The sequence below is a fragment of the Mustela lutreola genome, chromosome X (genome assembly GCF_030435805.1).
Source record: "Mustela lutreola isolate mMusLut2 chromosome X, mMusLut2.pri, whole genome shotgun sequence".
Classification (NCBI taxonomy): domain Eukaryota; kingdom Metazoa; phylum Chordata; class Mammalia; order Carnivora; family Mustelidae; genus Mustela; species Mustela lutreola.
Window position 1 is genome coordinate 42,775,894 of NC_081308.1, and position 26,524 is coordinate 42,802,417.

General features: G+C 50.6%; 2 protein-coding genes across 4 annotated transcripts; both read right to left on the reverse strand.

Moving 5' to 3' along the window:
- Positions 1-316: 316 nt before the first annotated feature.
- On the reverse strand, positions 317-23,584 carry GRIPAP1 (GRIP1 associated protein 1). Of its 3 annotated transcripts, XM_059157202.1 has the most exons (26): positions 23,470-23,584; positions 21,333-21,399; positions 21,153-21,214; positions 19,956-19,982; positions 19,049-19,156; positions 14,289-14,439; positions 13,276-13,460; positions 13,032-13,079; positions 12,310-12,341; positions 12,161-12,208; positions 11,917-12,016; positions 10,515-10,592; positions 10,218-10,310; positions 9,132-9,266; positions 8,239-8,334; positions 7,777-7,989; positions 7,533-7,646; positions 6,451-6,528; positions 6,256-6,351; positions 6,066-6,122; positions 5,879-5,978; positions 4,021-4,151; positions 2,556-2,678; positions 2,343-2,436; positions 1,459-1,613; positions 317-539 (listed from the first exon to the last, which is right to left on the reverse strand). In XM_059157202.1, exons 1-26 carry the CDS (start codon positions 23,509-23,511, stop codon positions 447-449), a joined length of 2,526 nt encoding a protein of 841 aa, XP_059013185.1. In that variant the 5' UTR covers positions 23,512-23,584; the 3' UTR covers positions 317-446. The 3 variants fall into 3 exon arrangements, with proteins under 3 accessions (XP_059013185.1, XP_059013184.1, XP_059013183.1); XM_059157201.1 differs by having other exon boundaries at positions 317-1,595; XM_059157200.1 differs by having other exon boundaries at positions 317-1,613.
- LOC131821253 (cytochrome c oxidase subunit 7A2, mitochondrial-like) lies at positions 15,468-16,139 on the reverse strand. The gene has a single exon (XM_059157208.1). The coding sequence runs from the start codon at positions 15,868-15,870 to the stop codon at positions 15,619-15,621; it is 252 nt and encodes an 83-aa protein (XP_059013191.1). The 5' UTR covers positions 15,871-16,139; the 3' UTR covers positions 15,468-15,618.
- Positions 23,585-26,524: the final 2,940 nt, after the last annotated feature.

The window sequence follows — 26,524 nt, forward strand, 5'->3', positions numbered from 1 at the left end:
TGCAGCCTTTACACACACACACACACACACACACACACATGCACGCACGCGCGCGCTGCTAGAACGCTGAACAAGGACCGCGCCCCACCAAACATCCCCGATCCCAAATGCAGAGTAGCCAGGCTTCCAGACATAAATTAAAAAATAAAATAAAATAAAAAAGAGTTGGTCTCTGGGGAGGGAGAACTCATGCAGAGGTGAAGGCAAAGGCCTCTGGGAGCCAGGGCCAAGAAAGATGAGAAATCCCTGCCCCTCCCTTCAGGATCCCCACTCCCCGAGGGCTTCTGCCCTAAAACAGGGTCACTAACACCAACCATCAGGCCTCCAGCCCCTTTAATGTGCAGTCTCCCAACCTATTTGATTTTGGCCCCATTTTCCCACCAGAGCCCAAGGGCAAGTTGTCCTGGGAGGGGGGAGGGGAGGGAGCAGCTGTAGCCTGCAGGTCTTTAGCTGGCTTCTCCTGGTTCTAGGTCTGGGTCAGGGGACCCCACACACTCCTTGCTGAGCCGCACAATCTCCTGGGAGAGAACTTCAATGTCCTAAGAAACAAAAGAGCCATCAGGGGCCAGGGTAAAGAGCCGGGGAAGCTCCCTCAGCAAACCTGGGATGTCCTCCTTCCCACCTCATTAATCAAAGCCCTTCTATGTCTAGCCTGGCACGGGAAGGTATTTGGAGAGACTCAGAGCCCCAGCAGTGGGCTGGGCTTGGAAAAGATGTGTGTGTCAGGGGTGGTGGTGGGCGGGGGCGGGGGTAGGGAGCCTCCCCGGGGAGGGGGACCCAGGGATACGGATATGGGAGCAAATCACAGATCGCCCACTGGTGTGGTACAGCCGGAGGAAACCACCTTTCCCTTGCCACTGGCTTTTCTACTAAACGGTGAGCTCCCTTCTCAGAGCAGGGGCTGGGTCTGCATCCTTTCTGACTCCCTCAGAAATGGGGGAAATATTTGGGGGGGCAGGATGGGCAAGAAGATGTATGGGGTGATCCATGGTAGGCAAACGGGTGGGCTAAGGGACGGTTCAGAGGATGGATGGAGGACAACAGGTAGGCGGGCGGGTCACTAGGCAGGTGGGTAAAAGATAAGACAAGGGGTGACTGATGAGTAAATGTGAGAGAGAGGAAGTATGTCAGGAAATGGGAGGAAAGACACGGGGCAGGTGAGTAGATGGGCAAGTAGGGCGGGTTGAGGGGCGAGCTGGATGAAGTGTGTAGGAACAGATGAGCAGGTGGGTGCAAGGACAGAGGGGAGAGTAAAAGGCGCAAGGAAGAGTAGGTAAGCCGACTGACTAGAGGGTGGGGAGGTGAGGATGGTCAGTGAATGGGGTGGGGGGGGGTGGGGTCTGGGCACCTGCAGATGACCGGGTGGGAGTGGGGGGTGGACAGGGGGATGGGACGGGGGCCAGCTGTGTGGCATGGGAGGCAGGCAGCTACGCAAACAGATGGGGAGGCCACACTCGCCTTGTGCAAGTGCATGTTCTTGGTGAGCTGCTCCTCCAGCATGTTCTGGAGCTTCTTGTTCATTTCCCGAAGGTTCTCGTCACCTGGCTTCACGAGGTCTCTCAGGACGCTGCCCAGCCCACTGCGGTCCGTGTGGCCTGCCGCCACAGACACATCTGCAAGGGCCCAGGCTGAGAAACCCCCCTCGGCAGAGCCAGAGGAGAGATGAAAGAGAGAGGGCAGAGAAGCGGGAAACAGAGAAGGGGGCAAAAAGTAGTCGGGAGAAGCTGAGTGAGATAGGGGGAGGAGGCTCGGCCGTGTGAAACCTGGCCATCACTTCCTGGCTGTGCAGCCCTGAGAAATGGGGATAATAACCACCTTGGGGAGCTGGCAAGAGGCCTCTGACTGCATGTGTAGCACAGACACACAGTGCTCGGCCTGCGTCAGTCCATGTTGTTCTGACTAAAAAGGGAAAAATGGGGCTAGGAGAAGGTGTGACAGAAGCAGAAGAAACAAAGATGGGAGGGGTGGGGGAAAGAGGCTAGAAAGTGGGAGAGGAAGAGCTAAGAATCCCTGAAGGGGTACATATGTAGATGAGAAACTTCCAAAACAGACACAGTCCAGACAGGCAGTAGGAGCAGTGAGAGGAGATGAAGGGTACAGCAGACAGAAGAGATGGGGAGAGAGAAGGGAGAGAGAGGGGACAGAGAACCACACTGGAGAAAGGAGAGTGAAGCGATGGCAAAGGCTCAGACAGAAGGGAAGAGCAGTGGGACCTGCTCTCCCCTCCAGCAGCTGTGATCTTGTCAGTACCTTTGCTGAGTCGTGAGAGGAGAGGAGACAGTGGGGAAGGAGGCGGCAGGTCAGAGACTGGATGGGGGTAAGGCCGGGGAGGAGGCACTGACCGATCCGGCTATCCATGACATAGGTCTCAATGATGGCGCTCTTCCGACAAAGGTCCTCCGCCATGGAGGCACTGCTCACCTCCAGGTGCTTCACCTGCGGGCCAGCCCAGAATGTTCGCACATTGTAAGGGGCCCAGCCACACATCCACCCCACCCCCGCCCCAGCCTCCCAGCCAATGGTGTGCCAAGTGAGGACAAGGAGGCAGAAGGCACCTTCTCCTCCAGCATCCATTTCTCCTGCTGCGTCTCTGCCAGGCGCTGAAAGAGCTCAGCCACTTCCTCATCGGACAACTCGGCTGGCCGTGGAGGCTGGGCCTGAGGGCTGCTGGATAAGGACTGCGGGGAAGAGGAGGGGAGAGGCCAGCCCAGGTTCAGCACTGTCACCTGTCCCAGAGAGGATCATGGGCAATGGGGGAATTGGACAGGGGGAGGGGCGGTGGGAGTGGAGCACCCACGGGGACTCTGGATCTCCCTTGGTCAAAGGGGGGATACAGGAACCACCACATCATCTCCTTATTGAGAGGATGAAGGGAGAGTCCGTAGCAAACATAGGCTCATTTCCAGATGACTGGAAAACTAGAGGGCAGAGGAATAAGCTCAATGATACCACTAGGAAGCCAGTAGGAGAACCCAAAAGGTGGGACACTTTCTGCGGGTAACCTGGCTGGTTTCTTCTAAAGGTTGGTGTCATGAAAACAAACAAACAAACAAAAGAACCCAAAAAACAACGGACCACACTAGACTCAAGAGACTCAAGAGATGTAAAGGACAGAAAGCAACCAGATGCAACGTGATCTGAAACTGAGCGCTGGTTTTCATAAAACCAGCAGTCGCTATTTGGGGGCCAACCAGGGAAATCTGATTAAGGTCAAACTACTAGATGAACATTTACAAGATCAGGAGGATAAAAAGCATCTGGACAAAAACAGGTTCTTTATAATCTCATTTAGGTTTAAGAAAGAGAGGGACGCCTGGGTGGCTCAGTCGGTTAAGCATCTGATTCTTGGTTTCAGCTCAGGACATGATCTCAGGGTCATGAGATCGAGCCCCGCATCAAGCTCAGAGCTCAGCATGGAGTCTCCTTGAGATTCTCTCTCTCTCCCTCTCCCTCTGCTCCTACCCCCAATTGTTCGGTCTCTTTCTCTCTAAAATATATTTTTTAAAAAGAGCAAGATCTAGAAGGGTGTGAACCGAGGGTTTATAGTGGTGATCTCTGGATGGTTAAGATGTAGTTGCTTTGGATTTAAAATAAAATCTTTGCTTCTGTGTGTTTTTAAAAATTTTCTACATAGCCCACATACTACTTATGGAATAATAACAGATGATTTCCAAATAGAAGCAGCCAGCCAGGAAGCTGACACAACAGACAACAGTAACGAGTGATGATCGTGAGTTGGGAAAAAGGACCTCCTACCTGGGTGAGGTACTTGCTAGGAGTGACATATTTTATGACACTGGGAAAGGTAGAATTAGCTCACAGTTGAGGGAACAGAGAATAAGAGAATAATTAGCCCATCCCACATTTGGCAATCTGAATTCGAGTTGGCGAGCTTAGAGAAAAGTTGGTAAGAAAATGTGTGTGCTGGGCCAACAAAGGTAGATGGCTGCAGGGGAGGGCAAAAAGAGGGCTCCAGAATTGGGGTGGGAGAAGTGGGGTTGTCGGCTCTTCTTCTCTTACCCTGGCTGGAACAGTTGAGCTTTCCTTCTCCCGCAAAATCTCCCGGTAGCTAAAGGAGGAGACGCTACTGCTGTCCCCAGTCTGGGTACGGCTTGGCGAGTTCATCTCTGAGAGAACCAGCTCCTCGAGGCCTTGGGCAGAGAGGGAAGAGAAACCTGAGTTCCAATCCCCCAGGGTCCCAGGGCAGCAACTGGCAGGAAGAGGCAGAAATCGATTTGACAGAGATGGAAAAGAGGCGACGTTAACACTCGGGCACGGGAAAGGTGGAGGCAGAGAGTATAACAGGGAGAGGCAGAAATGGAAAGAGGAGCTGACTCTCCGGGCAAACACACATGCCAGAAGAGAAAAAAAGTGATAAGGCTAGGAGAAAGTGGGCAGTGTGGACACGTCTGGGCATAAAGGGACATCCACACTTGGACTTGGCGTGTGCACAAAGGGGACCCACAGCTGGGGAGAGCATGGGGCAACGCCCACACGCAGAGAGAAAACCCAACAGGCAGTGAGCCACAGCAGAGAGGCCAACAGAGATGGGGCATAAGGATACAAGTCAGCAGAGACAAGGCAGGGGAAAGATGGAGACAGACATGTAACCACGACCCTAAATCCTCATTTCATCTAATGGACAAGGACAATGTATGGCACCACCATTGGAAGCTGCTTGATTCATATATTAATCTGTAGCAAAACAGAAACTAAACCCCTCTACAAAGAGAGGTCATGGGTGCCTGGGTGGCTTAGTTGGTTACACATCTGCCTTCGGGTCAGGTCGTGATCCCAGAATCCTGGGATTGAGCCCTGCACTGGCCTCCCTGCTAAGCTGACAGTCTGCTTCTTCCTCTACCCCTCCCCCTGCTCATGTTCTCTCTCTCAAATAAATAAATAAAATCTTAAAAAAAAGAAAAAAAGGTTACTTCAGGAGACAGAATGCCTCAGGGAGAGAGAGATTGGGTGAGAGATAGATCCATTTTTGCCATGTCACTTAAAGCAGGCCCACTGAGCTTGGGCCTCTGCTCCTGCAGCTGCTTCTACATATCAGGGATAGGGGCTGACATCCCTCCCCCCAAGGGTCTCCAGCAAGAGCCAGTGGCTGCAGGGGGGAAAGGGAGCAAGTTTTCTCTGAGCCTGTGATATGGGAGATGCACCAGAGCCCTAACCACTGCATCCTATCTATTTATTTAAACATATTTATAGGCCATCTCCTTCTTAAAAAAAAAAAAAAGTCCAAAGCAACTCAAGGTTTCCAGTTGCATCTTCTGCCCAAAGTGGCAGAAAGAACATGGATTTAAGCCACATAGTGAGAAAGCCGCAGTGTTGCTGTCTGAATGCAAGTCTGTCTCCCTCACTCAACCCCGGGCTCCCGGAGGACAGAGCTTTGGGGGGTTTCCTATCGAGGACCCTGGACATGAGCTCAGTCCACATGTGGGCTCAGTCCACATTTACAGAATGAGAGAATGGATACAGGAGATTTAGAGATACCAAGTGAGGTGTGGGGATGTGTGTGAGAGGGTTGTGGGGATCCAGACAGAGACAGAGGAGAGAGAGAGAGAGAGAGTTAAAGGGACAGAGAAGAAAAAAAGCAGCAGGAGAACAAGGAGAGAAAGCAGGGAGAGAAAGACGGAGACAGAGAGAAGTGGCACAAAGTGGTACAGAAAGACCAAGAGGAGAGACAGAAAGAGGTAACGCAGAGAGCAAGAGAAACAGAGGAGAGACAGATAGACCGAATGACCAGGTTCAAGGTGGACAGCAAGCACGGAAGAGCCTGGTGGAGCGAGGTGCAGCAAGTAGCCCTGGCCCTGGAGACCTCCCCTGCACCCTGTCCCCCAAGCACCCCGGCGCTCCCTGCCCTCCCGGTCCACACCAGAGCGGCTCTTGCTGTTGGTAAGGATGTCCTGCAGCCGCTCCTGCAGCTTATCAGCCCTTTTCCGCTCCAGGTGCAGCTGCCGCTTGAGGTCCTTGAGCTGTGGGGAAGAGAGAAGGGAAGAGGCAGGCTGAGGCCCAGTGGTCCCATGAGCAGGGGCCTGTGCCTGGCCATCTCCCCATCATACCGCAGCACTGCCCTTCTTCTCCAGGATCCGCTGCCCGTCCACCGTGTCCTTCACCTCCTGTGGGGTGGAGAAAGCACGGCTGGTGACAGCCAGAAAGGCTGGATGCGGTGCCTTCCCTCCCTGCCCCAGGTCTCTGTGCTGAGGCCCAGGATGTGTCAGGGACAGTGTGGGGGGGCGAGGGACAAGGGACCTGTTTCAGGTTGCTGATGGTCTTCAGGTGGCAGTCCCTCTCCTCCTGGGCCTGCTGGAGCTGATCCCGCACCCCCTGCAGCTCCTCCTCCTTGCTCTGCAAACCAGGGGGCAGCTCAGGCCTCTGCCTGGGCAGCCTCCATCCTCCCTCCAGGGCCCGCCCCGGGAGAGAGGGACGCCGGCGGGCCACAGGCACCTTCAGCTCGCCAGCATGCTGCTCCCGGCACTGCTTGAGGGTTTCCTCTTGCTCCTGCTGCTGCTGCTGCAGGGATTCCTATGAGACAAGGGTCGGGTCCAGCCATGCCCCCCCACGTCTCCGGGACGCTGTGGCCCGTGAGGGGTGTGACGGCCGGTGTCTGCAGGCAGGCAGGAGCCACTCCTGCGGGGACGCCGCACGCCCTCAGGCGGGTCACACACTGGGCACGTCTAGGGCTATGCTGTCTGCGCCACAGACCAACATGCGCGCCTCATTTGATTTGATTTCACAAAACACACGACACTTGCTGTGCACCAAGAATGTTGTAGGGGTTTCACGTCCATGGACTCTGTTTATATAATCTCCCCGTAATACCCACGTGGCCGGTACTATCATTATTCCTTTTTTTTTTTTTTTTTTTAAACTACTGATGAAGCACAAAGGCCCCAGGCCAGGTGAGCTGCCCACAAGGAGCAAGTGGCCCACCCAGGACTTGAGCCCACACAAGCGGCCGTCTCCAGCCCCCGCGCTCCTCACTACTGCACACCACTTCCCCTTGGGTTTTTTTTTTTTTTTTCTTGACAGACAGAAATCACAAGTAGGCAGAGAGGCAGGCCGAGAGAGAGGGGGAAGCAGGCTCCCGCTGAGCAGAGAGCCCGATGCGGGGCTCGATCCCAGGACCCTGGGATCATGACCTGAGCCGAAGGCAGAGGCTTTAACCCACTGAGCCACCCAGGCGCCCCCCCCCCTTGGGTTTTATGAAGAGTTCTCCCCCACGACGGCAGTAAAAGTCCTTGTTCGCATAAAATCAGGATATTACAGTAATTTCCTAACAGAAGCGGGTTTGGAAGGAAGGGATGCCTTTTCAAATCTGCACATGTGGCCTTCTGCCTCCCTGGTGGCCATCCCCTGATCCCCTCTGGAATGCTGCCATGGAGCCGGGGGGACTGCGGGGCTGACAAGTCCAGAGCACTTCAGAAAGTTCCGGGGCTTGACCAATCCCGCTCCCCTGGTGTGGCATGGGTGTCCCCCACCCTACACCGCCCCCCCAGCCCTCTGGGCCTCATCAGCCACCAACTCACCTCGGCCTCCTTCAAGCGTCGTTCAAACCAGCCCTTGGCTCCATCCATAGAATGTACCTGAGCTTGAAGTTCTTCCACGGTCTGCTGGAGATTCTCCAGTTCTCGAGTTCGGGCCTGGGAGAGGGGAGACTGTCAGGGCAAGGTGGGCAGACGAGGGGGGCCCCGTGTCACCCCCGAACCCATCAGCGATGCTGTGCTCTCTGAGTTTTGAGACACAGAAGGACCTCGCCATCCACCCACCCACCTTCTCCTCACGGATCTGCCCACGGAGCTCCTCCTCCTGCCGCTTCTTGTCTTCATGCAGCTCTCGGAGCTCCCGCTCGTAGCGCGCACGCACCCCCAGCACCTCCTTCTCATGCCTCAGTCGGACCGCGCCCAGCTCTTCCTTATGCTGGGACTTCTCCTGCAGTGTCTCCATCGCCAGCTCGTCCAGCATGGCCTTCCGCTTTTCGGCACTCTGGAGGCAGGGTGATGCCCGTCAGCCTCCTCCCTCCACGTTAGCTGGGGCCCCCCACCCTCTCCCCAGACCCAGCAAAAGAGCCCAATTCAGCCTCCTCCCCATTCCCACAGACCAAGCTAAGTCACTCACCTATCCTCATGGCACTGGTCACTTTCTATCCCTTGTTGTTCCCAGGCGTTGGCCCGCGCCACCCGTTCCCTCCCCATAGACCAGGGCCAAGCCTTTCCACCTTGCAGAGCTGCCCACCTTCCGAGCCTCCTGCAGCTCATGGGTCAATTGCTCCTTCTCCTGCCCGATTTCTTGAAGTTGCTCCAGGAGCCGACTATTGGCCCGCAGTGACTCCTAATGATGGGACCAAAGAGAGGAGTCTGACAAAGAGCCCCCAGCAGATGATCATTGCCCAGGACACCTCTGGTGGACGGGTTTCCCTTAACCCCAGTAAAGTTGGTATTGTTCTCTCCATTGCTACATGAGAAACATGGCAGACGCTGCTCATGGCATCTGTTTCGTGTGTTCTGCCCCCTGCCCTGCCCCGGTCCCTAGCGATAGATTCTGTAGTCGGACTGTCGAGCTGACTTTGCCCTGCCTCCTTGCAGTGAGGCATGGCCTCACTGATTAATTTCCATATGCGGAAGTGGTAAGCATGAGGTAGGTTATACTCATAAAGGAAAGGGGCATCCTGGCCCTTTCGCTCTTCCCTCCTTCCTTCCATATGGAAAGCAAACATGATGAAGTGGGGGCCTGGGCAAGTGTCTCAGCTATCAAGACAGAAGTCTTTCATTGAAGGTGGCGATGTAGAAGGAACCTGTGTCACTGGTCATGGCGCAGCCATTGTTCTCTCCCTAGACAGCCCACCTGGACTCTTCCATGAGGGAGAACTAGCTTTCTATCTGATTTAAGCCACTATGATTCCAGTTGCTACCATGGGCTCAGAATGGCTATCCTGTCTAACTGAAGATGCTCAGTGTCAGCGAAGGAGAGCGACGCAGTCTAGGACACAAGGTGCTAGTGAGTTAGGAGACCAGACCGGAACCCAGATCCTCTCGACTCCAGTCTTCCCCAACCTGTGCCTCATGGAGGGCTCCCCCGAGCCCACAAGAGAGAACTGGGAGAAGCCAGGTCAAGGCCAGAGATGTCACCTGCAGTTGGGAGTTGAGGTCATCCTTCTGTCCCATGAGGTCCTCGTACTCAGTCTGCCGCTGCTGCAAATCAGCTGCCAGACCGGCATTCTCATCCCGGAGTGTATTGAGTTCTTGGGTCTTTGCTGTTTGGATCTGGGATGAATGGGGGTGAGGGGAAGCAGAGTGAAAAGGGCCCCCCAGGGGCCAGCCACAGGGTTTGAGCCTACCAGTTCTGGGGAGAAAAGGAGGGAGGCAGGAAGAGAGCCAGGAGGAAAGAGAAAGAATTTCAAAGGGAAAAAGAGATCAACGGGGGGAGGGGGGGGGGATAAAGTAGTCTAGTCACACAGCAGAATAGTAAACAGAGATGAAAGAACAGACCAGTGCTACATATGGATGAGCCTCACAGGAAAGAAGCCAGGCACGAAAATGGGCATCTGATTCCACTACATGAAGTTAAAGAACAAGTAAAGCTAATCTATGTCACTAGAGGTTGGTTGAGTGATTATTTCTGGGGAAGTATCGATTGGGAAGGAGTAAAAGGGGCCTTCTGGGGACTGCTGAAAACACTCTACATCTTGATCTGGGTGGTAGTCACATGGAGACAGACTGCCAGACAGATAGGATTCATCAAATGTACATGTAAGGTTAGTACACATCTTATACTTTACAGGAGAGAAACTAGAAAATGCAAGAGAAGCAGGGGTGAGTGGCCAGAGAGAAGAGGGGTGGAAGCCATCAGAAAGAGAAGCTGAGAGGGGCGACTGGGTGGCTCAATGGATTAAGCATCTGACTCTTGATTTTGGCTCAGGTCATGATCTCAGGGTTGTGAGATTGAGCCCCGAATCATCAGGCTCCGGGCTGGGCATGGAGCCTGCTTAAGATTCTCTGTCTCTCTCTTTGCCTCTGCCTCCTGACCCACTCCCTAAAAGGAAGGAAGGAAGGAAGGAAGGAAGGAAGGAAGGAAGGAAGGAAGGAGCAAAGGATTAAGCAGAAACAGACGCAGGAGAATGGCATGAGATCCAAACGGCCCTGCCCTAATGTGGATCAGAAGCAGGAGACAGGAAGCTGGAGAGGGTCCAGCAAGGGCTCCCAGGTATCCTCTACCTGCTCCAGGGCAGCTAGGCTGGTCCTCAAGGCGCTGTTCTCAGCCAAAAGTCCTTCCACTTGTTCCTGTGCATCTGCACTCTGGATGGACACCTGGCCCCACCCCCACACCAGGTGAGAGTGGGTCCAGAATGGTGGGGGGGGGGGGAGGACCCACCCACGGCCAAGAAAGAAAACACCCACGGGCACACGTACCACGAACCAGGGGGAAACAGAACCCCTGGGGCCTTCCCTGCTTGTGTAAAACATGTGGTGCCCCGCCCCTTTATCTCCCAGATGCTGCCCCGTAGCACGTACCTGATCCTGTAGGGCTCGCAGAGCTGCTGCATGCTCCAGGCGCTCCCCCTGCCGCTGATCTCTCAGTTCTGCCAAGCTCTGTAGGGACCAGGTCAGGTGAGCCCATTCCAGACCTCAGCCTCCCCTGATGTGCTTATAACCACACAGACCCCCCTCTCTGGCCACCTGACAGCATATCCCCAGCACGTGAGGGTCCCAGACTACCCAGCCATCAGACTTAGGCTCACCTAAATTTGTAGTAATTACCCTCAGGGGCCTCAGATCCCATATCCCAGGTCTAAGAATCTTAGAAGAACACCTAGGCTTTGGGGGAGTTCAATCTCACCCCACCCCCTTCCATAAGAGGTCTCACTCTCACCCAGATTCTAGCTCAGATGCCCTAGGATTCTCGGACAAACTTAGCCCGCAGGAACTACAGCTTCACCCAGATCACTCCTGACCCCAACACCCAGAGGTTTTAGACACACTCCAGCCCTGTGTCTCTAGCTCCTGAGAGTCTCAGGGTCTGCCCAAACTCATAGCCCCAAACACTAGAGGTCTCAAACCCATAGAGTCTCCTAGTTTCCACCTCCTGGTGAGGTCTGACTGACCACCCCCCTCCACCAGCTACTTCTGTCCTAGTTTCTAGGGATCTTCAGACCCAGGTAACTAAAGACCCAACCTTAATCAGACTTCTGTCCCCAGCTCTTAGGGACCTTAGAACCACAAACCACCATGTCCCTTAATCTGTGGGATCTTAGACTCACCTGCTCTAGGGGGAAGCCTGGAGGCTTAGAAGTCCTCTAGCCCCTAACCCTTGGGACCCTGAGACCCACCAAAAATTTTGTTTCAGTCTCTGGATGTCTTAGACTCACCAATGTTTTTTATCCACAGCTTCTAGAGGTCTCAGGACCACTCAGCCCAAGTGATCCCACTTACCTGTTGTCTCAGCCCTCCAAACCAGCCCCCAGCCCCTGAGGGCCTCAAATATAGTCAGCCTCTAGGCCTACCTGTCTACCCTTGAAAGTCTTGTATCTATCCAGCTCCTACAGGTCTCAAAGTCCCCAACCTCCAGGGAGTTTCGGCTCATTCCAGCTCCTGGCCCCAGTCCCTGGTGACCACAGATTTCTCCAGACTCCTGCCTCCAATCCCGTAGAGTTTCTGATTCATCTGAACTTTGGCACACCCCCCCCCCCAAGTCCTTAGACCCCTGAGATCTCTGATTCAGGCAGACTCATAGGCCAACACCTAAGGCTCTCGGGGCTCCCTAGTTCCCATTTTCCTAGTTCCTGGGACCCATCCAGTCCCTATTATTTCCAACACAGGAACTACTGGATTCCCCAACTAGTCTCCACAGACCTTAGGGTTCTCTGGAACCCCAGCCCTGGCTTTTACCCCAGCACCCCCAAATCCAGCCGCTCACCTGATTGGCAGCCTCGAGTTCCTGCTGCAGCTTCTGGGTGCGAGCCAACTGGGCTTTGAGATCTGCTTCCTTCCTCTGCTGTAACTCCTCAATTTTATTCCTGGAGGGTAATGGGGGGGCGCTGATCTGACTGTTGACCATGGCCTGAGGCCCTATCTCCCACCTCTGCCCCTGTGGCCTTCAGGCAATCCTGCTGGGGGCACTGTCCCCACTGTCTGCCCATACGCCCACCCCTGCTAGTTACCGGCTGTCGTTGAATAGTGTCTCCTTTTCTGTCTGCAGACGGCAGAAACTGGACCCAGAGAGACATACATGGGTCAGTTCCACATGCTGGTCCCACACACCCGCTGGTCCTCCCAAACCCCTCTCCCCACCTCAGGAAAAAAAATTTACCTTTCTTGTTTCTTTTTCAGTTTCTCAGAGAGCTGGTTGGGGGGACAGGGGTGCAGACAATTGATAACATATTAGTAAAGACAAAAATAAATTTAGTATTTATAGACACTTCTCACTAAGTCCTTTTCGGAAGCTGGAAGTTACTTATGTTTTCTTGTGGAATCCTTGAAATAGTCCTGAGAAGCGAGGATTACTGGTTTTATAAAAGGGGAAACGGAGTCTCGGGAGGGTTCAGTAATTGAGTTGTCCGGGTGGTCAATAGCAACAACATGATCTCCACCAAGTTCCCTTAGGCTCCAAAAGCCAGCATTTACACCCCCAACATATGGACTGACAGCCGTGTCGTAGAATGGCTACAGCAGGAGGGCCTGGAAAGCAGGATCATGACTGCCAGCTTCATCACTTGGTCTTTAGTATCCAAGTTAAAAGCCAGCAGTCTATAAATGCTTGTATGCATGGACGGATGAACAGGGAGAGCTGGGAGGACTCAGAAGGGAGGGATGGGGCTGGCCATCCATGAGACAGAGGAACCCCATTAGCCCTATTCTATACTGAAAGCAACTGTGAGACATAAATGTGTGTCTCTCCATTTCAGATGAGGAAACTCAGGCTTTGCGGGGGCGGGGGGGGGGGTTACTCTGGTCCTTCTTCCCAGCCAGGAGAAGCATGGCAGGTGGGGAGTTGTAGGGGGACAAAGTCCAGGGAAAGCTCAGCAGCCCCACCTTAGCAAGTTCCTCCTGCAGCCTGGATGTTTCTGCCTGCTTCGAGCTCTGCAGGGGAAGGATGAGGGAGGGAGTTAATATGAGCAAGGGGGGAGGTAAGACCTGTGCCTTCCCCTGCCCTCCTGCCTCCCTAATCTGTCCGCCCACGAGTTGGTGACATCACAGACATCTCCGTGGGACCGCAGGCAGACCTAGGGCATCTGTCTGTGTCCTGGCACCCCAGCCCCAACAGACACAGAATCACCTCCAAGCCTTGCAGTTGCTCCCAGAGCAATCTCTTTTCTTCCTTCTCCATTTCCCATTTCAACTCCACTTCTGCCAGTGGCATGGGGACTGGGACAGTGGGGGCGGGGCCCCCTGGGGGGTCCCCTTGGCCCTCACTGGCAGCTTGGGCTCTCCCAGCCTCTTTCCCATAGCGTTCCTGCAGGGCTGGGGGGTAGAACAGAAACAGATGATGGAGGAGGTGTTCTCTGAAGACCCCTGCCATGCCACAAGCAGATGGAAGAGTTGGCCTTGGATCCCTCAGGCAGAAGAGACCCTGCCCCAAATGACCAAGTGCCTACAAAAACAAAGGTTCAGGTCCATCCACACTCCTCACAAATCTTTTAAGCTCTCCCATCCACTGAAACCCCATCCACAGTTTCCCCAAGCTCTACCCCCTAGCCCCCAGGACCCACCCACAGCCCTCCAAGGTGATGATCACCACCCTCCACCCCTGCTACTTACAGCTGAATCCTGTAACCAACTAATCCTCAACCAAAGCTACAAAGCCTCCCTCCTGATCACCAAATCAGCACCTACCACACAGCAGGCCTCAGCTGCTCTCCAAACACCCCCACACTGGGACCCTTCCACACTCTACCAAGCTTACTTTGAGCCTTCCTCCCAGACCACGGACAATCTGGGCTCAGAGTCTTCCGAAAGCTCCTTCACTCACTCTCTCCATGTAGCAAAGAGCTCCTTTCTGGTGTCCAATCTGCTAATCTGTAACATTCGCTAGGTACCAGGCACTGAACTCAACCCAGAAAGATACCACCTCATCTTAGCTCTACTTCAGTCTCCCACGTGGTGGACATCCCCACAAGCACCCTGGAGATGAGGAAGCTTTGACTCAGAGGTGAAATGGCTTGTCCAAAGTTATACGCTGGTTCATAGCCAGGCCCAGCCTGATTCTGAAACCTCTTCCCTTTCCCCAGCGGGAAAACACCCTACTCAATCCCCAAGGTTCCCACATCCCCAAGGAGGGCCTGCTTTCACCTGCCACATTTTTCTGCAAGGCCGTGTTCTCCGCCTGCAGTCTCAGCAGCTCGCCATCCACAAGACCCACAGCCTGGGCAGTGCCTGCCCTGGCAGCCCCATCCTTCAGTTGCTGGTTCTCCCGTTCCAGCTGCTCCATCTGGCTGCAGAGCTGAACAGGGGAGGAGTGAGGAAGCAGACAAGAAGAGAATCAGAACAATATTGGCTGCAATATACCTAGCGCTGGGCAGATGCAATTTACAGTTGGCATTATTCCCATAATGCCCCTGCATTAGGTAGGGTGCCGTCGTAACTCATTATCCCCACTTCACAGATAAGGACATGGAGGCACAAATGTCAAATGACTTTGAATTCACCCATCTGTTAAGAGGCCAAGTCAGAAAGGGCAGAGGCCACCAAGGGCAATTTTCTGCTTGCCCAATCGTAACCTTGCAGTCATAATTCAAGACCTCTGGCAGGCTCCATCTGGAAGCTGCTGGTCCAGGTTGTCAGCATCACAAATAGCCCCACTGCCAGACCCCTTCTGTGAGGGTGGGTCTGTGTCTGGGAGCCTAGACACAGTCAGCTTCCCGGGCATGTCCAAGGCCGGCACTAGCCACAGCTCCTCATCGTCAGCCCTTGTCCTTGGAGAAACATGCAAAGCGAATAAAACTAGGCCAGCCCCTTGCTCAACTCCTGGCTAAAAGAGTTCTACAGGGGTCCAGACAAGATCCTTCGTCCCCAGGGCACCTGGGTGGCTCAGTCAGTCAAGCATCTGCCTTCGGCTCAGGTCATGATCTCAGGGTCCTGGGATAGAGCCCAAAATCGGACTTCCTGCTCAGAGGGAGCCTGCTTCTCCCTCTCCCCTTGCCTGCCACTTCCCCTGCTTGTGCTTTCTCTCCCTGTCAAATAAATAAATAAAATCTTTTTTAAAAAACAAGATCCTTTGTCCCCATTTTCAGATGAGAATACTGAGGCTCACAGAGAATTTTTATTCTCTTGCCTGGGATATTTTCTACCTAGAACACTATTCCTTTCATCTAGTTCTTCACATGACTGGCTGCTTTGCAACCTTCAGTGCTCTGTTCAAATGTCACCCTTTAAGTGGTATCCCCCAACACAAATTCCGAAACTCTCCAGCACAGCGCTGTTCATTTCTTTCTTACCTAGTACTAATCGTGATTAAATTGACCTAGTATGTTCTTTTTTTTCCATGGTAAAGACTGCTTTATTGGTGGCAGTTAGTATAAGTCAATAAGTATTGATCCCCAAAGAACTCATTTATCAGATACTGGTCCATAGAGAGCTGAACGAAACTGAACCAACTGCCTGCTAAGATGATAAACTGAAGTCAATCCTGCTTCTTGGGAAATGAAGCCATAGCTAGCTGATATATGGCATATGCTGTTCCACCAACTGTAAGCATCATAGTAGCTCTAGACAGGAGGGCTTCAGCTACTCCACCCTTTAGATGCAGTGGAATTCCATTATCCTCCTGAAATAGCCTTTGTTTCTCTGGAACTTTATTTTCAAACTGCCTGTGTGAAGCAGTACTTATGGTCCTCTGGGCAGTCTGATGAAGAGCCAGCAGATTCCGCAGCATCTTGGCTCAGTTAATACCCACCTCGACAACCAACCACCAAGAACAAAACTCCCACCTGACCTAGGATGTTCTTAATTTCTTAAAACTGGGCAGATGTTTGGATTCTAAATTGTGATTGATGATTACACTTTATTTTGTAACACAGGGTCACAAGCACAGATCCTGAAATTAGCCTGCTTGGATGTGAACTTCTACTCTGCCATTTTTTAGCCACGTGTCCTTGACACAAATGGCTTCACCTCTCTGGGGCTTGGTTTTCCTCATTTGCTTAGTAGGGATCTTAATAATATATCGTTGGCCCATTTTAAAAATAAATGAGTGAGGGGTGCCTCAGTGGCTCAGTTGTTAAGTGTTTGCCTTCGGCTCAGGTCATGATCCCAGGATCCTGGGATCGAGCCCCACATCACGCTCCCTGCTCAGCGGGGAGCCTGCTTCTCCCTTTCCCTCTGCTGCTCCCCTGCTTGTGTTCCCTCTCTTGCTGTGTCTCTGTCAAATAAATAAAATCTTAAAAAAAAAAGAATAAATGACTGAATAACATAAAGCACATTGAACAGGACTGGACATGCAGTAAGCACTACCTAACTGTCAGTTACCTATACTAGTATTATTTTTAATTTTTATTTTATTTAAGATTTTATTTTTAAGTAAACTCTATACCCAACACGGGGTTTGAATTCACAACCCTGAGATAAAGAGTCACACACTCTTTCAACTGAGCCAGCCAAGCGCCACTATTATCATTTTTAAAAACATTCTCTTTCTGGGGCACCTGAGTGGCTCAGTGGGTTAAAGCTTCTGCCTTTGGCTCAGGTCATAATCTCAGGGTCCTGGGATCGAGCCCAGCATCTGGCTCTCTGCTCAGCAGGGAACCTGCTTCCACCCTTCTCTCTCTGCCTGCCTCTCTGTCTACTTGTGATCTCTGTCTGTCAAATAAATAAATAAAATCTTAAAAAAAAAGAAAACATTCTCTTTCTCCCCATCCCACATCCAGAAGGTAGGCTACCCAAGAGTGGGGGCCAGGTTGTGCTGCTTCCAACTATCTCCAGAATGCACAGCATGCTGGGGGTGCTCAATAACTATTTGTTGGAGGAAAAATGGAGCTGAAGTATCTTGTCAAGTAGGTGGAAGAGGCAGGCCTTAAACCCAGCTCTGTATGTGAGCACTACCAGTTCCTGGGGGAGGGAGAGGGGGTGGGAAGGATATTCTACACCTGGTCCAGGGCAGGTGCTGAGAAACACAAGTTGGATTAATGGAAGAATGCCTGCCCCTGCCTCACCCTAAAGGGACCACGATACCACTGAGGCTGGAGGCAGGAAGCAGTGAGAAGTGAGGAAATGAGGTTGGCTATTATTTGAGCACCAGGGGTTCTGAACAGTCAGGGTCAAGGACCCACTCAGAGCTGCTACTTAAAGGAGTGATGTGATAACGTCTGCAGGTCAGGAGAGCCTCTAGGGCATGGGCTGGTAGGAGAAACTAGAAGTGAAGAGACCAGCAAAAAGGCTATGGGAATAGGGCAGGTAAGTGGTAGTAAGGGCTGAGGCAGAGCATGGCCACAGGATGGCTCTAAGACTTTTAAATAGTCAAAAAATATTTTAGCGGGGGGGGGGGTGCCTGGGTGGCTCAGTGGGTTAAAGCCTCTGCCTTCGGCTCAGGTCATGATCCCAGAGTCCTGGGATCAAGCCCCATATCGGGCTCTCTGCTTACCAGGGAGCCTGTTTCCTCCTCTCTCTCTCTGCCTGCCTCTCTGCCTACTTGTGATCTCTGTCTGTCAAATAAATAAATAAAAATTTAAAAAAAATTTAGCGGGAAAATCAGTCAGTAATAATACAATATTATCACCAGCTATCACCTTGGGCACCTGGGTAGCTCAGTCGGTTAAGTGTCTGCTTTTGGCTCAGTTATGATCCTGGGGTCCTGGGATCAAGTCCTACATTGGGGTCCCTGCTCTCCAGGGAGTCTGCTTCTCCCTCTGCCCCTCCTCCCACTCATTCTACCTCTTTCTCTCTCAAATAAATAAATAAAATTTTTTTAAAAAGTAGCTAACACCTACATAACCAATACTATGTACAAGGCTGTCATAAGTCATTTACAGACACAAGTCCATTCAATCCTCACAAAAATCCCTACAAGGCAGGTGCTGTCATTATCATTTCTGATTTAAACATCTGGGAACCAAGAAGCAAACAGGTCAAGTGACTTGCTCAAGGTTACAGTTAACAAAAGGTAGAGCTAAGATTTTAATCTAGGCCTTACAGCTCTTAACTATTAGTTGGCAAATCATCTCTCCTGACATTGTACCTGCTTAAAGATTGTTTTCATATTTTGTTTTTTAAGGTCTTAAGAACTAGATTCTCACATGGAGTCCTGGAAATACCATTTTTGTTGCCATGAGAATTTGTTCCTTAAAACACACTAAAACCTTAGACACCTCTTCTTTTTTTTTTTTAAGATTATTTATTTGTCAGAGAAAGAGAGCATAAACAGGGGGAGCGGCAGGCAGGGGAGGAGCAAGCTCCCTGCTGATCTAGGAGGCAGATGTTGGACCCGATCCCAGGACCCTGGGATCATGACCTGAGCTGAAAGCAGATGCTTAACCAAGTAAGCCACCCAAGTGTCCCCCTTAGAGCCTTCCTGACCATGGATACAGAAGATAGATAAGGAAACAAAAGCTAATATCTCTAACTCCCTAGTAGGTTTAGGAACAGCCAGAACACTAAAATCTGTGAGGAGATAGAATTATCCAACCTGGGATGAATTATCTAGAAGAAGTAGAACTCCAGGATCAGGTCAGATGAAGAGGAAGGAAGAGAAAAGGGATGCAGCTAAAACATTTTTCTATTTCATGCTAAGCATAAGGACTTTAACTAAGACCCTCTAGTAACCTGGAGCTCCCTAGCATCAGCTACCAAATATATACAAAGGGACTGGAAGCTTGAAGAAAAGGAGTGATTTGGTCTGGAACCAGCTGTCCTCAGGGCTTGCAGACTTTTAATCCCAGCACAGGGAGTGGCCCCATTTGTCAAATCACTGCCCCCCAGCTCAGATCCAGGATCTGTTTCAGCACCATGGACAGTGATCCGGGGCCAGCCTCTGTCCAACCACCTTCAGCAGCCCTCCAGCTTCAGTCCAGGAGGCCCCTACCCCTCAGATCCCGCTCAGCTGTCCCCGGCACCAGTACCTTGCTGAACTCCGCCATAAGCGTGCTGTTCTGCAAACGAAAGTCCTCCTCCTGGCTGTGCAGCTTTGCCTGCAGCATTTCATTTTCACTCAGTAGCCCTTCGACTTCCTGCAGTGGCAGATATGGGCCAGGTCTCCAACAAGGGTAGAAAAGGACAGAGAGGTACGGCAAAGAAACAAAGAGGAAGAAAATGACGGGGGCAGGTGGGGGGAAATCATAGGATAAAGAGAATGACATAGGTGAAATCAGATACAGGGAAGGAGACAGACAGACAGGGGAGGGGAGAGAGGGACAGGGGAGGGGAGAGAGGGAGATGAGAGGAGAGAGTGGGAGGAAAGAGAATGGTAGATAGAATAGGTGAGAGAACAGGTAGAGAGATGGGGAAAAGAAGACAGATAGGGAAGGAGAGAGGGATGGAGAGGAAGAGAGAAAAAAGAAAAGGCAGGAAGAAAGAGATAGGCACAGAGAGATCAATGGGAGGGAGAACAGAAGCAAGAAAGGGGGCCAGGGAAAGAAATGAGGAAGCGACAAAGGAAAGGAGAGGGAGAAAGAAACAAGGAGTCAGATAGAGAGAGAAAGGGAAAGAAGAAAAGAGAAATGATGCCACAGGTAAGGGAGAGAAAAATGGAAGGTTGGGGAGAGAAGCAACAGTCAGAGAGGAACAGGAAGACAGGCAGAGAGAGACTCAGAGAGAAGGCCAGCCAGAGAGGGAGAAGAAATGATGGAGAGGTCCAGAGTGAGACAAACACAGGAAAATAAAGACAGACATACAAACATATGATAATGAGGCAGTCACAGATTCAAGTGCACACACAGAGAAAGAAAGGCCAATACCAGGAGATCTCAGCATACAGAAATATCACCCCTCGGTTTCCCAGACACACTCACTCACCCTGGGTCCCCTTACCTGAGCTTTCTTGCTCTTGCTCAGTGCCTAAAGGTAAGGGGGGTAGGAAGAGAGAGAAGGTGAATGGAGATGGACTCCCTCACTAGTTTATGGAGACACTGTGGCAAGTGTCAAGGGGAGATAATGATGACGGGTTGGGGGATGGGAGCATCTTCAATCACAGAACTTGCATGAAATTTGTAGTCTACAGGAATGATGGAGTGAGTGAGTGAAGGGCACCCCGCTCAAAAGCCTTCCTCTTAGCTCTTGAAAGTGTTCATGAGTCTTAGTATTTAACCCTTCAAGGGCTGGGTTTCCAGGCTCAAAAATTGTGGCTGCATTGCTACGTGGGTCCAAACATATCTACGTGGATCCCTCCCATGCACCATGAAAACTGCTGCTCCCTTGTTGGGCAGCTGAGGGCACTGCCACATTCTGCAATCAGCACCATACCAAAGAGAAGCCCAGCTTCCTGATTGCCAGATTTTCTGCATTACGTATGCTTTCGTCTAACAAATATTTATGGAGTACATAACATTGAGCTACATGTGGGGAAAGAGCAGTGAAGAAAAAGACTAAAGAGGGCCTTGAATATCTTGAGGGGCCATAACAGGTTATACACTATTTCATCTTCAGATGATCTGAGAGGTAGGTCTAGTCTTACGTTACCAACAGGACCAGGACACAGATGGAAAGTGGGAGCACAAGGCAGGAGTGTGAGTGGAAGACAGAAGGCAGATTCAAGGCAGATTCACCTATGGATGTGACTATTTTGTTAGAAGTTAGTGAATGAGACTGAGTAATTGAAACCGTAAATTCATTAAGAGTAAATTAAGGGGCGCCTGGGTGGCTCAGTCGGTTAAACGTCTCCCTTTGGCTCAGGTCATGATCTCAGGGTCCTGGGATCGAGCCCCACATCAGGCTCCCTGCTCAGCGGGAAGCCTGTTTCTCCCTCTCCTATCCCTGTGCTTGTGTTCCTACTCTCACTGTCTCAGTCAAATAAATATATAAATAAATAAAATCTTTACAAAAAGAGCAAATTAATATTAATCAATAACTAAGCCGGATTAGACAAAATTAGCAAACTAAAGAGACTTCCATTAGAGTTTTTTGAATGACTGATGTTCGGCTTGGTTCCCTGTAGGTGCTCCCTGGATAGATGAATGAGTCAGATGGTTACAGGGAAGCATGGGTGGGTGAGTGGGTGGAGGGAGGTACCTTCTGAGCTTTGTTGAACTCCTTATCCAGGTATGCGACCTTCTGTCGAAGACTGGTGAGCTCTGGTGTGGGGAAAGCAGGGAGTCTCAGCCTCAGTCAGTGGCAGGAAGTTGAAAGGTCTTCCTGTCAGGCCTCTGTCCCTCAAAGCCACCCCCACCTAATGAGACCCTCTTAGCTCACCAACGCCATTCTTGCGTAATTCATCTGAAAGCTGGTAATTATTTGTCCGGAGTTCCAGGAGCTGAGCCTTGGGGGAAGCAGAGAAAGGAAACAACTAGGTTAGGAATGCGCCCCTCATTTCACCATGAGGGAGCTAATCCCCTAAGCCCCACAGACCCTACTGCCCTCTCTATGCCTCTCTAGTCACTCCTTAAGACCTATGAATGCTACATCCTAAATGAGCCTCCAGCCCCTCAGCCCCTGTCCCACCTTCTCCAGCTCTACTTAGAACCACAGCCAGCCTCACTCTTGCATCCCTCTGCATTCAGGCCATAGACAGAACACTGATGCAGTCAAGTTCTTGCTCAGGCGTATCCCAGGGCTCCCCATGCCCACAGGATAAAGTTCTCCCCACTAATCCTGGCTGACTTCATCAGACACTAAACACTGGTCTATCTTTCTGTCATAGGAGAGTATTGTCTATCCGCCTGGCCAGACTTCTAGGGCCCTGAGCATAGGGGGCAGGGGCCTGTACTCCTCCCTCTTTTCAAGGGAAGAGGGCCTGGTATTCTCCTGTCCAACTTACACTAAGTTGGGAGCTGCCTGGGGTCCTCACCCCCAAGGCTCTTTAGAATTAACCCCTTTAAAGAATCAAGGGAAAATGAAGTATGGGCCACTCCAAACAGCATACCCCTTCCTAACAGCCCTGTAGGGCAGTGAGGCCGGTTCTTCCCAGACTTACTATCCCTTATGCCACCAGGATCTTTCCCTCCTCCGATGGCACCAGCCTTCACCCCCTGGTGGTCTGCTTAAGGTCAAAGGGCTTGGCCCCTACAGAGTCTTTCCTGCCCCTGTTACTCTACCAGATCCAATGATCTGTATTCCCCTGTCTTGATCCAGTTAGTACACCCTTGGCACCCACACAGAAGCCTTATCCGTCAGAGCCAAATGGTTTTCCCCTCACTCATGGCCTAATTAAATCAATCTTCCTCACTCAAGGGTTCCCCACACCCCTCAAGAACTCCCTAGTCACAATCCAACGGAATGGCCCTACATCCTTCAGGGTTTCTCCTCCACAAAACCTTGGGTAGGCCAACTGGATTACTCTTACTCACTTAGAATCTCCCCTCACAGTTACAGGTTGTAACTTCCCCTTTCACCCTCCCGGATCTCACCCTTTCACCCTAGGCATCCCTCACACAGGAACAACTGGTTTATCTCATTCAAGTATCAATGGATCACCTACCCTCAGAGTTCCCCTCTCCTCCCACAGGATCCTACTTAGGGCTTCCCCCCTTTCAGAGTCTCCCCAAACACAAAATCCAATGGTCTTCCCCAATAAGGAACTCTCTCAACAAGGGCCTACTTTTGCCTTGCATCCCAACTCAGAGTTGTCCACAAAAGAATTCGAGTGGTCAGGGTACCCAACTGGGGTACTTCTCCAAAGTCCAGTGATTTCCTCTCTGTGTGGCCCAAGCTATCACTCTTTAACCTTTTTTGGTCCTCTCTCCAATAGGAATTAATGGTATTATCCATTCTGGGTCCTCTTCACCCCAGGCTTAATGGGATCACCCCTAGCCTAGATCCAAAGGTTGCGCCCCCTCTTAGGATCCACTACCAGCACCCACACAGGAACTCCACCCCCAGAACAATGACAACATGTGGGGTCTTTGCCCAATTCCCTGGCATAGTGGTATCTCCCACAAACATTTCCACCTTCCACCGGATAACGAATGGTACTGCCCTCTCAAGGGCTCCCCCCACCATGACGCAAATGACCCAATGCCTGTTTCCTTCCTCTCCAGACAAAATGGTTTCGCCCTCTCAGGATCTCCTCTCAAAACCCAATGTTATCATCACCGACCCATGGTGTCCCCCGCACGGGCCAAAGGTCTCGTCCCCTCCAGATGTGAGTGAGGTATCGCCCACTCTAGGACTCTCTCCGCCCACAAAGCTAACAGACGCCAACCCCTCAGAACCCAACAGTATCTCTGAACCCAACAGTCTCGCCCCTCAGAGCCTCAGTTTCCCTTCCCCAGACCAACCCCCTAGACCCAAGGTCCACCATAACCAAACCCTTCTCAGAGCCGGTGCCACGACCTCTCTCTAGCCCGCCCCCCGTCGCCTAGCGCGGTGGTCTTTTCGCGGCGAGCGGCACCTGCATCCGCTGAAACTCCTCCTCAGACAGAGCTTGCGCCATGTTCCTCCCCCCCACCCCCCCCCACAGCCTTCTGCGCAGATGCAGGTCGTCCCTCCTGTCAGTATTACGATCGGATCAAACCACTGGCCAGGAATGGAGGGGGAGGAGTCTACCCCGGAAGTTCAGTATTTTGGAGACGGAGAGAAGAGAGTGAAACTGACAGGTCAGGAGAACTGCAATTTAATGTTTTACCGCAAACTAGGTCGTCTGATTTGGCTTTTGAGGTCTCATAGACCACCCATTGTGATGCGACACTGTGGCATCCCTATGTCATCGGTGGACTCGTCGCTAGGGAAGGGTTTGCCGACAGAAAATCACCCTTCCGCCGTACTCCTTTAATGAGAATGGTTGACTTATAACCCCAGAAATGAAAGCGGAAGCTTTGCGCGCTAATATTGTTCCCGCCCTCCTCCGAGTGACCCGAGGGAAATCCCGCCTCTGGTGAAGCCCTTGGCTTTTTTTTTTCTTTTGGTAAGATTTGATGCTGATTTTCTTAACAAACGCCGTACATCCTGTTAGGTAAAGGGCTTAGCCAGAAATAAATGTAAAATACCCAAAAGGAAAGAACCGCAGTGAATCAAAAGAAAAAGCTTCGTATAAAAAAAACAAAAACAAAAACAAAAACAGGATGGCGAAACCCCAGAAACATCCAAATAAGTAGTAAAATGCATTATAAGCCTCTCTTGTGCTTTCTGGCTCCCTATACAAACCCCACTACCCAAGCAGTAGTTTTTATCTGGGAAGAAGCAACATTAGAAAGCATGTTTAGAGACATTATCAATACTAGTATACTCTATTTTATCTTTCTTTGGTGGGGGACGGTAACTTAATTTTTATATCATTTTAAGTGTACCCCAAAGCAAGAGTGGTACAAGGAAATTCCAGGTACCCCTACCCAGATTCGTCCATTGTTTACGTTTCACCACCTTTGCCTTATCATTCTTTCTATGCAAAATTTATGCACCATTGGCTTCAGTATTTAGTGATGATTTTCTAACACCAACATTCCTTTCGTATTTATTAGTTGCTATTCTACAGTAAGGAAGAGCTTTCTCTTCTCCCCCATTTATGTATGTATATCTGTACAGACTTACTTTGTTCAATGAATTATAATCACTATCATTATTTCCTTTGGTGCTCAAACTGTCCAAGATTTGGTCAGCGGGAGCTCCTTCAAGTTGACTTCTCTGTCCCCTTGGCATGGCCCCATCGTTTTGTTTTTGTTTTTGTTTTGCACTTTCTTGGCATTATAAGATGCTCCAGACTCACCTTATTTTTTTAAATTTAAATTCAATTAATTAACATGTAGTGTATTATTAGTTTCAGAGGTAGAGTTTAGTGATTCAACAGTTCATATCACACCAAGTGCCCTCCTTAATGTCTATCCCCCAGTTACCCCAGCCCCCCACCCACCTCCCCTCCTGCAATCCTCAGCTTGTTTCCTAGAGTTAAGAATCTCTTATGGTTTGTCTACCTCTCTGATTTTGCCTTATTTTACTTTTCCCTCCCTTCCCCTGTGGTCCTCTGGTTTGTTTCTTAAATTCCACGTATGGGTGAAATAAAATAATAATTGTCTTTCTTTGACTTACTTCACTTAACATAATACCCTCCAGTTCCATCCAGGTTGTGGCAATTGGTAAGATTTCTTTTTTTTTTTAGATGGCTGAGTGCAGTCTGACCTTATTTTCAGTGCCAGTTGACAAAGTGTGTATTGCTATTGAGGTGTAATTGTTTCTAGGCCCTCCCGGTGTACAAAGCTAGGAAATACATGTATGTGTTCTCCATCTAGCCATACATATCTATTTACATATTTTGCTATAGGTACCTATATTTTGAAAACATAAATTCATTACTAATACCTTACATGTCAACCCACCAACACAAGGTTCATTCTAGTTGTCTCACTTTCCATATTTGTAAATCCCTTCTTCAGTGAAAAGAAACCTGGACTCTCATTATCCGCAACAAATTTGCTTATTTGTGCAATCGTATAATACCCATTAGGTAACCAGAATTGCTAAATCATAAGACTGCAGAAAACAAACCTACCAACTAGAGGTCAATATAGTTGCTTTACAGTCTCTCGTCTTTAGGCTCATGGCAGTTTAAAGTCAAATAATCCAATAGTCTAACAGTCTAATAGTCAAAATACTGGGTTTAAGAAGCTTCACTATTTGATGCAGTTCCTTTTGTCTTTAATCTGATGATAGTCAAAATACTGTGTTCAAGAACTACTGGGGTTAGTTCTCCTCCTCCTCGCCCCCTTCCATTAGGCTGTGTGATTCATTTGCAATACCGTCAGATTCCTTTGTTTCTATTAGAATTCCATTTTGCCCCTCCCCACCGTTGTGGAGGTAACCAGTCTACTTACTTTCTTGTTTTGCCTTTCTGTGTTTCTTTTTGCTCAATGAACAGATATATGTATATTATCTTATTTTTCGTGCATGAAGGGTAGCATGCTTTGCATTTGTCGTTTGACACTCTATCTTGTCTCTCTTGCAGCTACATGGTACCCCATTTTATAGATGTATCGTAATTTAACCACTCGCCTATGTTTGCCCACGTAGGTTGTTTCCAATACTTTGCAATTATAAACAATGCCAAAAAAATGCCCTTGTATGTATATGTAATTTTTTGTTATCTGAGGCATATATTTAGGGTCAATACATAGAAATAGGATTGCTGCATCAAAAAGTGCAGATGTAGTTTTGTTGGGTATCTCCAAATTTCTTTCCCAAAGGGCTGTTCCCATTTCATGCCAACTAGTGATGTATTTGACAACCTGTTTCCCACAGCCTTTCCAAGAGACTGTGTGGTCATTTTTTAAAATTTTCTCTGATCCAGGGGCACCTGGCTGGCTCAGTTGGCTAAGCATCTGCCTTCAGCTCAGGTAATGATCCCAAGGTCCTGGGATTGAGCCCCACATCGGGCTCCCTGCTCAGTAGAGAGCCTGCTTCTCCCTCTCCTACTCCCCCTGCTTGTGTGCTCCTTCTCTCTCTCTCTCCCTCTCTCT

Bases quoted from the DNA above. Each gene is read 5' to 3' on its own strand.
- GRIPAP1 (XM_059157200.1), bottom strand. From the start codon at position 23,511: ATGGCGCAAGCTCTGTCTGAGGAGGAGTTTCAGCGGATGCAG. The intron at 13,080-13,275 runs GTGATTCTGTGT...CTTCCCCTGCAG, and splicing joins AGCAACTGCAAGGCTTGGAG to AGCTCGAAGCAGGCAGAAAC. The intron at 10,311-10,514 runs GTACGTGCTACG...GGGTGGGGCCAG, and splicing joins TGCGAGCCCTACAGGATCAG to GTGTCCATCCAGAGTGCAGA.
- LOC131821253 (XM_059157208.1), bottom strand. From the start codon at position 15,870: ATGCTGCGGAATCTGCTGGCTCTTCATCAGACTGCCCAGAGGACCATA.